Here is a 13,015-nt window from a genome sequence, read left to right on the forward strand (position 1 = left end):
CAGACTGCAAGTGGAAATGGACATCGTTGAGATTAGAATTGAGACCACGTACATTTGTGAAAGCAACTAGGAAGTGTTTGGGAGGTTTAGATCTTTTCACAGATAAGCTTACTCAATGAGTTTGACAATTCAAGGTGTATTCAATAGTAAGAAAAAGTGGGTGGGATATGCTGTATGAAGTAATGGAATTTTTGGATACAGCGTACACATGGTAAGAATATACCCAGCTCCTTGATATAACGTGGCCCCGACAATGCCACCCCTCTGTATACACACTACTCTGACTCCCTCTAGTCACTAATAGGTGCACAGGAATTTTCATTCATGTGATCACGACATATGGTCGAAAAGCGTTGTCAGCTTCAGGAAGGAAAATCATTTTGAATATTTTTGTTAGATTCTTTTAATATTTTTAATTGCGTTAAATTGATTTAATTCTGTTAAATTATTTTTTACTCTAATGGAAGTTTTTCGATTTTTTTGCTTTAATTTCTGGAGAGTATCATATGGAAGTGTTCTACGTAGTATATTGAGGTATACTCCTCTTATTATTTTACAAATACAATAATTGTATATATTCATATTTCAATTTAAAAAAAAAATAATAAAATTACTGGCTAATCTTGGGAATTATATCTGCATCTTACATTAGTTTATATGGAAATTAATTTTAAGCTAACAGACATTCATTTAATGTATAATTTACCAAGGATGCACTGCATATATTAATTGGGCATTAATATATACACAAACATAACCTTATTATAATCATTACTTTCAGAGGCCAATTTTTGTATGAATATTTAATATTTTGAAAATGCCAGTACAGAAAGTGAGAAAGGTGACGATAATCCAAATTGTAAAAAAATTACACTAAAATTAACAGTTGAGAAACATTGAAATGGATGTACAAAATTTAACTGCTATTGTGGTTTGGAAGGTAGCGTTAAGAAACTCTGTGGGAAGGCTTAAATTAGTTCAGTATGTATTATTATAGTAAAATAGCTTCCTCTAATAGTTGTTCTACTTAACTGAATGGTTAGTAGAACTAGAATGTGATAATTAAGTTGAGAATGTGATAATTAAGTCTTTTACATAACTTAAGTGGAAAACACTTAAGTTATGTAAAAGAACCATGCTGAATTTACATAAACCCTCTCCTTGCAACAGCATGAAGTATATTCATGCTGATGTGTTGGTACTGAAAAATTTGTCACAGTCATAGTGATAAATTTACCAACAGGTTGCCAAACTGATAAACTGTTGTAGCACCAACACAAGTTGACAGTTGATAGCCACAAATAGTACATGTGTTTCAGAGAGCTCTATCATCTGGTGGAGATGCAATTGTAATTATGGCTAAAGGTTTGCTTACCCCCTTTGCTGCCTCCCTTAATCTAATTGGATACATGCCAGCCACACCAGGTGCTTTTTTTACATTAAGTTTCAACAATTCCTCTTCCATTTTCAACTAAATTATCACAAAATCATTTAGTATCTTATTAGATACAGATGAACTCCCGGAATTCCTCTCAATAAAGAACATCATCATCATGTGTGAATGTAGAAACTAAATACCTATTCGGTTTGTAAGTAACCTGGGCAGGATCATCAACAGTTAAACCATCACCACCAAGGGGGGGCCAATGTGGTTCAATACCTTCCGTTTATTGTTAGTATAAGTAATGAAGTCTTTGCTGCTTTCCTTGGCATTCTTTGCTAGCAACTTCTCATAATCTACCTTAGCTTACCTAACCTCTTTTTTGTGTTGATTACAGACTAGTTTATATCTACCATAGGTAGTTTATATCTACTGTAGGCTTCAGTATTACCTGATAATTTATATGCATCCCATGCATCGTCTCAGTTCATCTGACATCCATTTCGGTCTATGCCTTGAATGGTATTTCTTAGCTGGTATGAAAAGCCTAGTAGCTTCTATGATTATTTTCCCAAATGCTTCCCATTTAGAATTTGTTGCTGGTAACAACATTAGTTGATCCCTCCGTATAGAATTTAAAAACTGTTTGAGACCACTGTAGTCTCCCTCTTATGAAAGTAAAAACATTCCCCTTTACCCTTGATGATTAGCATTAGTAGAGGTATATGATAGAAGAAAGCAAGTTAATATACAGTGGCGGACAAAAAAAACTGCATCACTTTTAAATTTTGCAAATAATGTGTTTTCTGCCCTATTGTGGGTTGCAGAAATGTTCGAAATGCATTTGCCAGATGGAATATATATCTCCGTGCATGAAATCAATTAAAAGACTCCACCTGATATACCTAACTGCCATAAATATCTTCCCAAAGGGTAAAATGCATAATTAATTGAAATATAAGAAATCATGCAAATGGCAATCAAGACAATCAAACGTACATTTTATTGCATTTACGTGTACAAACTGAAATGACAAGTTAACGTAATAGTATTACGTACCGCAAATCAATAAAATAAGTCCTCAATATTTTGTTCCTCCTCCTCAAGCTGCAATTATAGTGTTGCAATGATCTGGCATAGAGTTGATCAACTTCTGGATATACAGTTGACCAATTTCGTGGTACCACGCTTACAATGCTCTCCTGCAGCTCAATATTACTTATTGGGTGAATTTGCATAAACCATGTCCTTGCAACAGAATGAAGTATAATCATGCTGATGTGCTGGTTCTGAAAAATTTGGTAATGTCATCTAAAATTGCTTCTTCTAAGCAATTTTAGATGACATTATGTAACAGCAATTTTCAATATGGTTCAAATCTGCACTGTTGCCGGGCCAGTCCAACACTGTAATGCCAGCATTTCTGAGGTATGACTGCATCTTAAGAGAAAAATGAGGGAAATCATTGGTGTAAGTAAGCCTTGTGAGACAGGAAGCCAAACTCATCATTAAATCTAAATAGCATAAAACTTACCAATTTTGCTGTGTGGCATGGTGCCAAGTCCTGTTGAAAAATGCAGTTTTGGAAGTTTGTGTGGTGATCCCTAATAATGGGTTCCAGGCACTCCTCTAAGATAGCAGTGCAGGTTTCCTGATTAACCATTCCATTAGTAAACTTAATTCGCCCCACCCCCCTTGCTTGTTATGCATTGCCAGACCACCTGACCGGCGGGGAACTTTACAGTTGGTGTTATGCAGTCAGGATGGTATGGCTCCAATTTTCGTCTTCTGACATATCGCTTCCCATCCAAGCCATGCAGGCTGAATTTCGAGTTGTCAGAAAAGATGACAGTGTCCCATTGCTCTTTAGTCCACGAAAAGTGTTTTAGCCCAAGTAAGTCACTTCTTCCTGATTTGTTGGGTCAACAAAGGCTTCTTCTTGGGCCAATAGGCATGTAGACCACATTCCAAAAGTCATCTTTGCATAGTTTGTGCACTTGTTTCAATGCCAGAGGCCATCTCAAAGTCCAATTTTAGACCAGGAGCACTAGCATGGTGATTATGAAGGCATAACCATTTCAAATATCGATCTTGGGAAGATGTAGTTACTCTCTCAGGGCCTGATCCAGTTCTTCTCCTCACATCACTGGTTTCACGTTTTAATTTCAGCACCCGGGATACTGTTCACTGGTGGCAGCCTATTTTATCAGCAATAGCATGCATAGAAAGCACTTCCTGGGACAGAGGCATGACTACACTTTTTTTTTCTTGGTGTGAACTAAACATATGGAGCCATGCTTACACCTCCGCAAAACAGGATACTAATGAGAGTGCATACCCGTCAAATGCAGTATTTATAGAAATAGCTGATGCAATACCTTTGCTTTGCGACAAACAAAATGACTGTAATCAAACAATATCTTATACGTTCCACTACAAATGTTACTTCTTTTAAGGTGAAGCCAGTTTTTTGTCTGCATTGTAGCACCAGCCAAAAAAAAAAAAAAAAAAACTTACGTTTCACCCATCCATTCACTCCAAAAGCTTGTCTAGCTCAGCCTTGAATTTATTTAAGCTGTAGAATTCCACAACGACAGATGAAAGTCTGTTCCAGCAATCAACCTCCCACTGGTTAAAGGCAAATTTCTGCACATCTATTTTACAACTGTCTTTCCTCAATTTGAATTTATGTCCCCTCAGTTGCAGAATCTGAGCAAGAGGAAGAATCCCATCAGCATTGAGTTTGCTCAAACCATTCAAGACCGTATACACCTCAATCAGATCACCTCGCAGGTGCCTAGTCTCCAGACACTGTAATTTGCAGAACTTAAGCTTATCTTGGTAACAGCAACCCTTTGTTCTGCTCACTAATCTTGTTGCCCTTCTCTGTACTCGTTCTAGTAGCTCAACACCGTTCCTAAAATGAGGTCTCCTGTTAATTACATTTTTAAATTAATCCCATGTCAATACACTGTGATCACTGCCACCTAGTGGTTCTTTTATCTTCAGATTATTTATGCATGCAGAATCACTGTTAATAATCTGATCAAGAGTAATGCTCTCTCTCTCTAACATGCTGCTGCGGAAAACAGTCATCCAATATATCTGCAAAAGTCTTGCTAGTGTGTGAATGACCCACCTAAAGTTCCAGTCAATATCTGGAAAGTTAAAATACTCCATAAGACATTCTGATTTACTGGCCCACTACATTTTTTTGTATAGCTGTTTGTTATACTCATCACTGTTATTAGACCTATAACACACTCCTACTCCCATTTTCATTTTTTCAGTGATTATGTCACACCAAAGTGACTCAACAATGTATGGGCCACCCATGTTGACTTGATGCATTGCCTTAAGATTTAATATGCTTCTTAACTAAGAGCATGACCCTCCCCCCATGTTCTGCATTTCCTTTCTGTACTAATTTTAAGTTTATTAACTGATTTTAAGTTAATAAACTTAAAATTAATTCATCCAAGACAAAAAATTTTGAATCCAAATTTTAAACCAAAATTTATGGACTTTTACCCATTGTGACTGAAACTAAATATTTAGGTGTCATTATTGATCACAAACTCAGCTTCTTACCTCATCTTCTTCATCAAAGTTCCAAAATTAAAATGTTTTCCAGTTTTGTCAACTGAATTTCCAGGTCCCAATGGGGTCAATCAAGGAAAACTCTGCACCTTTATTACCAGGCTGTCTTCCTCTTTATGGTAACTTATGCTGCTGGGGCATGGTTCCATGGGGTAGGTGATGCAAAATTCCAATAAAAATCAAATTCCATTCAGTGGTCTACGTTATTATGTATTACTCTAATGTGTGCAAAACCGTTTCCATGCCCTCCAGTTATTGCTGGCTATGCTCTCTTGATCTTTTCCTTACCTATCAGGGTTTATATTTCTGCATTGAAAAGATGATTTGCACAAGTATACTTGACATTGAAATTAATCTGCATGCTGAATCAAAGAATGAGCAACGAAGATGCTTCAATGAACTAATAAATATCTGGCAGACCAGGTGGGACACTTCTCCTGTGGGGTCTGCTATACAAAAGTTCCTCCATGATGTTACGTTTCTATTAAACAAAAAATCAAAAGCTTGGTTTTCGTTCAGTGTGGAGACATCGTTCTTGAATGAGACTGAGTTGCTGAATTAGAAATTGTTTCTCCTCGGCGTCAATAAACAACTATTGCAGCTACAAATAAGATAGCTTGGCATTATGGTATTTATAATTATTTATCAGGAGGAAATAATAGAAATATTCACAATGCTTCACTACTCCAATTCTGGTGAACTTACATAGTTGTATCTCCAGTGAAATTATGAAAGTTACAAAACTGTCACTGCCATTAACCTAACAGTTAACATAATTTGTTTACAGAACTAATATCATTACATTATAATATCTTGTATCAATATGTATTTGACTGAGGAAAATTTTTTGAATAAAAATCTTTACAGAAAACAACATAAGCTGAATGACAGTAGAATTTTCACGATGATACAGGACATAAATCAAGGGATAAATATATTAAATATATAAGCATAAATAAATAAATATCATAACTCTGTCATTATCATATAATTACAGAGAGATAGTGTAATAATATTATTCATTTTTTGCATAAATGAATAATATCATTACACTATCTTTTGTAAATGTATAGCTGACCAAGTAAAAAAATTTTGAATATAATTCTCTATTGAAAACTGAATGAAAGCAGAATTTTCATAATGGCATAGGCTACAAAATCCAGACAGCATAAATACAAACTATTGGGGAAGGGGGGGGGACTAGTAAACTGGAGATTGTCATTGACCAGAATAAAATTCCTTCTTGGGGTGTTGTATCTACAGAAATTTATGGGGAGTTGGATTGATATTTTCTGACAGTGAGAAGAATTTTTATATATAAACTTATTTTTTTTTTTTTTTTTTTTTTTGCTAATGCAGAAAAAGGTTGGCTTCCTTACATCTTTTGTTTTTTACTAATACCATTTTGGGAAGAAAAAAAAAAGTTTTACATTTTAAGCAACAATATAGATACATACCTATCTACATTTTTTTTTTTTTTTTTTTCTTTTTATTATCATTGCCACATGATCTGAGGAAAGTTATTTACTTCTGCTTGCTCTAAAATTGGAGATCCATTGAGAGTATAAGATAACCTTATCCTCATTCGAAGTTGATTCTACAGGACAAAACAGTTCCATGAATCTTTAAAATGAAGCACGAATACGAAATGCAAGTAGTATTATAAATAAGTGATAGCAAGTTGAATTCTAACAAAGTTTAATTGAAAATATACACAGGAAAGAGTATAATCCAAATGTTTTTTACATACCAATTCTTCAATCTGATCGCTTGGTAAAACCTCACTAGCAGGAGTCAGAATGCAAACAATTTTTTATTATTTTGTTTTGCTGTCATGTTTTGATGAAGTACTAAATGTAATGATAGCTAAAGTGGCAGTTATTGTTCAAAGAACTGTGGCAGAGTTTGTGTTAAATTGGGAAAAACTGGTCAGGAGATACGAGATGATTTAAGAAGCCTAAAGAACCAATGTTTTCACAAGACGTGGCACTTATTATACTAATGCACTGCAAGTGCATTTGGGCAAACTATTCACAAACAAAGGTCCAATTGAAGGACAAGCTATGGTTTCTTATGCAGGATAATGCAAGATCTAATTTTCCTAATGGTGCAAGACCCTCCCCCCCAATTGAGTAATGGCAGGATACCATTAGAATACACATCCTATATCCCATATAATAATGTTCAGAGTGATTTCTGGGTTTTTTCTAAAAACATTTACTGGTGGCAAAAATTCAGAGTTGTAGCAAAAAAAAACACTTCAGTTGCTGTACTTAACACATTCCTGCCAGAGCGTTTAATTAACATGAAGCTTAAGAGACAGATAGACTCAACTTTTCTTTCTCAAATGAAGACTTTTTTTTTTTAATAATTCGGTTCATTTAAGTGACAAATAACACAGTATGTGCAAGAAAAATGGGTTGTCATTTGTTTCGGTCACCATCATCTGAAGGATGATGGTGACTGAAACCAACAGATATGCATAGCACTGTTTGTCATCAGCAGCTAGTAATATATGAACACCCAAAAAGAAGAAAGCTGATTGGAGATTAACTACTGAATCAGATGAGGAAAAATTTCTTGGAATATTATTGATAATGGGAATTGTTCATTTCCCAGATATAAGATCACACTGGTCAAAAAAAAAAAGATTTATACTCAAATAATCTCATTAGGAAATCTACAAGTAGAGGTCGTTTCCTAGATCTGCTGAAATATTGGCATTTCTCTGACAATGAAACTGCCAATGGACAATACTGTCTAAACAAAATTAGAATTTTCAAAGGGTGTTAAAGCAAAGAAAAAACCTGGATCACTGATGAAAGTTTGATCCCTCGGTGTGGAAGGCAACTCTTTCACCAGTACATCCCTACCAAATCTCATAAATATGGGATCAAATTTTATAAATTATGTTTTCCCAAGGGAAATGAAATCTCAATTTATACTGGAAACGATGATTCAGTGGAAGGTAAAGGACACTCCCATGCTGTCTCAATGAAACTGATGGCTAATTTGCTCAATGAAGGATGTATTCTTTATTCGGATAATTTTTACACCAGTTTCCCTCTAGCGCAAGAGTTATTAGAAAAGAAAACTTTTCTCTGTGGGACTAAGAAGCAATCGAAAAGGAATACCAAGGAATATTACAGAAAAAAAAAATGAAACAGGGAAACATAATCACTCTTGAGAATAACAAAGGAGTGAAAATCATGAAATGGATCGATAAAAGACCAGTAATGATGCTAACAACATGTAAAACTCAGTGTAAAATTATTGAGACAAGCAAGAACAATAGAAAGGGAGAGAAAAAAAAAAAAAAAAAAAAAATCAAGAAACCCAATGTTATTATCAGTTAAACTCAACCAAAGAAGGGAGTGGATATATCTGACCAATTGGCATCATATTATAGTAGCATGCGTAAAACCATAAAATGGTATAAAAAACCTGCAATGGAAACCATCTTTGGTACCATGCTAGTCGATGCATGGGTGGTACAGAGTAAATTTGGGACTAATAATAGTCTATCCATCCTTCAATTCCGAGAAAGTATAATATACAGTTTATTGAATAGAAGAGACTACAACAAAAGTAACAAAAGCACCTGACAGAATTCATACGTTTTTATAAAATGGAAGGTCAAGCAAGGAAAGGTAGGAAACGTTGCAGGGAGTGTTACAAGAAAATTCCTGAAAAAGGAAAGAAAGAAGCAGACAGGAAGGCAAAAAAAGTTAAAATATTTTGTCAAGATTGTGAAAATCAAACCACTTTGTGTCTAGAATGCTTCAACAAAATTCAATGTAAACAAAAATAATTATATTTGAAATAAAAACTGTCAGCTATTGGTTACTTTTCTATTCCAACTACTATGATTTTATATACTCCACAAAAACCTCAATAAATAAAAAATATTTAGCCTGGGCTGACACTTGGTGTGTGTGTGTGTGTGTGTGTGTATATATATATATATGTGCTCGGTGTTTAAGCATTTTATTGGATTCACCAGTCCTTCACACACACACACACACACACACACACACACACACACACACACACACACACATATATATATATATATAGTCAGTCCTCGTATAGCACGATAGTTGCGTTCCTAGAAACCCTCGTGCAATGCAAAATCGTGCAATATAAACAGGCCCTATGGGAAAAATAGGGTTAGGTGCCAACCACCCAAGATTGAACACACATTTGTAACCAAAACATTACCAAACACAATAAATAATTGTAATAAAATACTTACGTAATAAAATATTGCTACTGCTTTTGCTTCTATCGTAAGCAAACTTGTTTTTTGTTTGATTTTCGATCCAAACAGATGACAGCTGTTCCATCTCTTCCAATTCTTAATCTAATGGATTTTAGTTACACTTTGAGTTGTTCCTGCTATGAAAGTTGTTTTTATTTTCTCGGCATTCTTTGTAATTCTCGGGGTTGCCTCATTTAGGTCTGTAGCACGAGCAACATCACATGGTCTTTCATTTCGCTCAAAGCGTTTCACAATTTCATATTTTTTCTCTATCAACAGAGGTGGACTGGCCATAAGCCTTACCGGGGGAACCCCGGTGGGCCAGAGGCCGGTGTGATTTTGGCCATAAACCATAGTATGCGGCCACTACAAATTTTCCCGGGTAAGAATTTTTGACCCAGTCCGCCTCTGTTTATCGATATTGCTTTTCTTTTTCTCTCTCTGAATGTGCAGTGTCTTCACCAGGACGCTTCCTTTTCATGAACCTTTTAAGTATTTTACTCATTTTTAGGGAATAAAGCACAATTACACAATGAGGAGGCACGCTTGATACACATAAACAGAGCTGTGCGCGTGTAGCAACTGAATAAACAACACCGTAAAGGCAGAGATACACTATTAATACCTCACATTTCTAGGGGTTACTACCATAAAACAATAAAAACAATTTCCAGTTGCGTTCCTGCTAGTGGAATCTGTTATAAACTGGTAGTAAACTCGATCTAATTGCATTTGCGATTATACCGATTGCTGGAATTGTGTTGGTTTTTACGTTATTATGGTGAAATGTGTTTCCCCTTCACTGATGTAAAAAACAAATACATTGTCAGAATCTTCTCTTCATTCCTATGGTGTTGCATTCAGTTGGGGTGATTTTGCATTTGACTGCCATTTCTTGTAAACACAAAGGCGAATCGTGCATAAGCGAATTCGGTTCGTGTTATACAAGATATCATTCCCCTATTTATAAATCTTGTATGATCGAATTTGTGTAGTGTAAACACGTGTTATACGAAGACTGACTGTATATATATATATATATATATATATATATATATATATATATACAGTAAACCCCCACTATTCGCAGGGGTTACATTCCTGAGAAATGCTGCAAATACCGAAAATACGAATACTGAGTTATGGCTCCCATAGTAAATAAAAGGGTTCTGTTCCAAAGTATGAAATATATAAGAAAAACTAGTCTAAAATTTTGTCTATGTACCTTCATAATATGACTATGTACATAGACAATACATAGTGAAATGCAAGCATATGGCATCGAAATGAAAATAAGAAACAATTTAATATTAAATGTAATATTTATTAGAAATTTCAAACAAATCTTTCAAACCAGCGCCTTTGCTAACTAAAAAACTTATCCCGCCAGTGCTATCACCAATTTCGCTAAAGTGTTGATAAAGGAGTTTTGCCTTTTCACGAATGATGAGTGAACTTAACGGAATTTTATTTTGAGTTCGGTTGTCTATCCACAGATTTAAAGCCTTTTCCATTTTTCCTAATTTAACATCGCGAGTTACAGAGCAAATTTTTGAAGCAATTAGGACATTTTCATGGACACCACTGCGGATTTTTTTCTTCTGATTTCTTGATTGATCGTACCGTTGACTCATTGATTTTATAATATTTTGCCACTGAGGAGACACTTTCACCATTAAAAATTTAATTTAATAATTCAATTTTATTCGCTAATGTCATCACCTTCTTTGATCTTTTCACATTTCCCTTGTTATTCGTAGCCATATTTTTGTACGGGTTAGAAAGAACTTGTCCACAATAAAGTCACTTTCTTCCATTAATACACTCGAAAAAGTCTGTTTTACACTGCAAAACGGTAGATTTATCACTTTTGTAAGCATATCAATTTATAAATTGATAAATTTTATTCAATTTATAAGCATATAAATTAAAAGCAAACGATGAAACCTTCCATGACAAGTGCATAACACATACTGAACAAGGATTAGCGAGAAACATCCACGCTGCGATTTTGTCACCCCTCTCTCCTCCCACCCACTGAGCACTATTTTGACCGAGAAAGAATTTTAGTCACGCCCATGTTTTTTTTACGGGGGAAAATGTTCACGGCGCTTTAAAATTCACATTTTTTTAGGTTTCATTTTATATTAAATCAGCGACTGCGAATACAGATACCGCGAATAGCGGGGATTTACTGTATATACTACAGGCGGCGAATAGGGGAAACCCTGGAGCCCGCCAAAAAAAAAATAATAAAATACTTTGAATACTTTGTATATACTACAGGACCATAGAAGATTTTCTTTGTGACGCATCATGTGGAACCGGTTTAATGACTCAATCAACATTCATTTCCCAATTGAAACCATAAACTTCATCCATCACTTTACAGCTTCTGAATTAGCTTCCTATGTTAATGATGCTCTCAGCCACGCCTGTTATAAAGCAGCCAAAAAGAAAATTCAGTCCTCCCATCCTACTCCATGGTGGAACCGAGAACTTACTCTGTTTCGTCAGCAAGTGCATCAGGCTAGATGCACTTACCAATGACATCGCAGGAACTGGCCATCTCCCGACGTCGAAAGTCTTAAAACACAATATCAAGTTCTCAAAAGACAATACGTCAAAACCATCACCACCTGTAAAATAAAATCTTGGCAGAACTTAGTTACTTCTACTGGCAGTCAGGACCCATGGGGTCTTGTTTATCGCCTTACGAGGAACAAATCCTATTCCCCCTACTGTTTATTGGTCAGTACCCGCAAACAGCACCGAAACTAAGCACATTCCCTGTTATCTGGAAGACAGCTCTTCTTAAACTAATTCCTAAACCTTCAAACACCCAAAGTGGCAAGTCCTTCCGTCCTATTGCTCTGTTATCGCATTTGGCCAAAACACTTGAAAGGCTGATTGCTATAAGACTCACTTCACTGTTCACGAACACCTCTCTTGTATCAGAAGATCAATATGGTTTCCGAACTGAAGAAGCTGTCGTTGAATTCCTTTCTCGAGTTAATTCTGCAAATTCTAAATACGTTCTTGCTATTTTTGTTGATTTTTCTGCGGCGTTTGATCTGTTATGGTGGTCTAGTTTGTTTGCTCGCTTACGTGCTGCCGATTGTCCTCTTCCTCTCTATAACCTTTTAAGAAGTTATTTTGAAAACCGTACAGTTTCTTTTATTTCTGGATCTAACTCCATCTCCCGCTCTGTCACTAGGGGCTATCCCCAAGGCTCTGTTCTTGGACCACTTGTCTGGAACATCATTCTTGACGAATGGCTCCTTAAAACTATTCCTTATACTTCCAAATTGGCCTATGCAGACGATCTCACCCTGCTGATCCAGAGCAATTCCCGTGCCTCCCTTGAAAGCACTGCCAACTTAGTCATGTCAGATCTCTCTCAATGGTCCACCACAAATAAGTTATCCATATCCTCATCGAAAACTAAAATGATGCTGGTTAAGGGTTCGCTTAATATTTCACGGCCACCTGTTGTAAAACTTCAAAATAAATCACCGTCCATGGTTTCTTCTCTAAAATTGCTTGGTCTGCTCATTGATAGTAAACTTACATTTACTAAACATTTGGAAGATCTCTCAGAGAAAGTCAAAAAACTTACCTTCTCACTTCTGTGTCTCTCTAAACAATCTTGGGGTCTTAATTCTCGTTCTCTACGGTTATATTACAAAGCTGTGTTTCTTTGTTCCTATGGTGCGGCCACCTGATTCTGGCATGTTAAGAAGGTTTCAGTATGGCCTAAACTTCACAGCATT

General features: G+C 35.7%; 1 protein-coding gene across 5 annotated transcripts in view; it reads right to left on the reverse strand.

Annotated features, from left to right (window-relative positions):
- LOC150082893 (AP-1 complex subunit gamma-1-like) overlaps positions 1-13,015 on the reverse strand; it is a 489,084-nt gene that overhangs the window by 11,127 nt on the left and 464,942 nt on the right. For 4 of the 5 annotated variants that reach the window (XM_090377665.1, XM_090377663.1, XM_090377661.1 and 1 more), the window contains one exon: positions 6,463-6,578. The exons of the other annotated variant lie outside the window; for it this stretch is intronic. In XM_090377665.1, coding sequence (XP_090233791.1) covers positions 6,477-6,578 — 102 coding nt within the window. In that variant the 3' untranslated portion in view covers positions 6,463-6,476. Of the gene's footprint in view, positions 1-6,462; positions 6,579-13,015 lie in introns of those variants that run through there. 5 annotated transcript variants of the gene reach the window in all.

Source organism: Mastigoproctus giganteus, chromosome 7 (genome assembly GCF_048544385.1).
Source record: "Mastigoproctus giganteus isolate SK-2022 chromosome 7, ASM4854438v1, whole genome shotgun sequence".
NCBI classification, from domain to species: Eukaryota; Metazoa; Arthropoda; class Arachnida; order Uropygi; family Thelyphonidae; genus Mastigoproctus; species Mastigoproctus giganteus.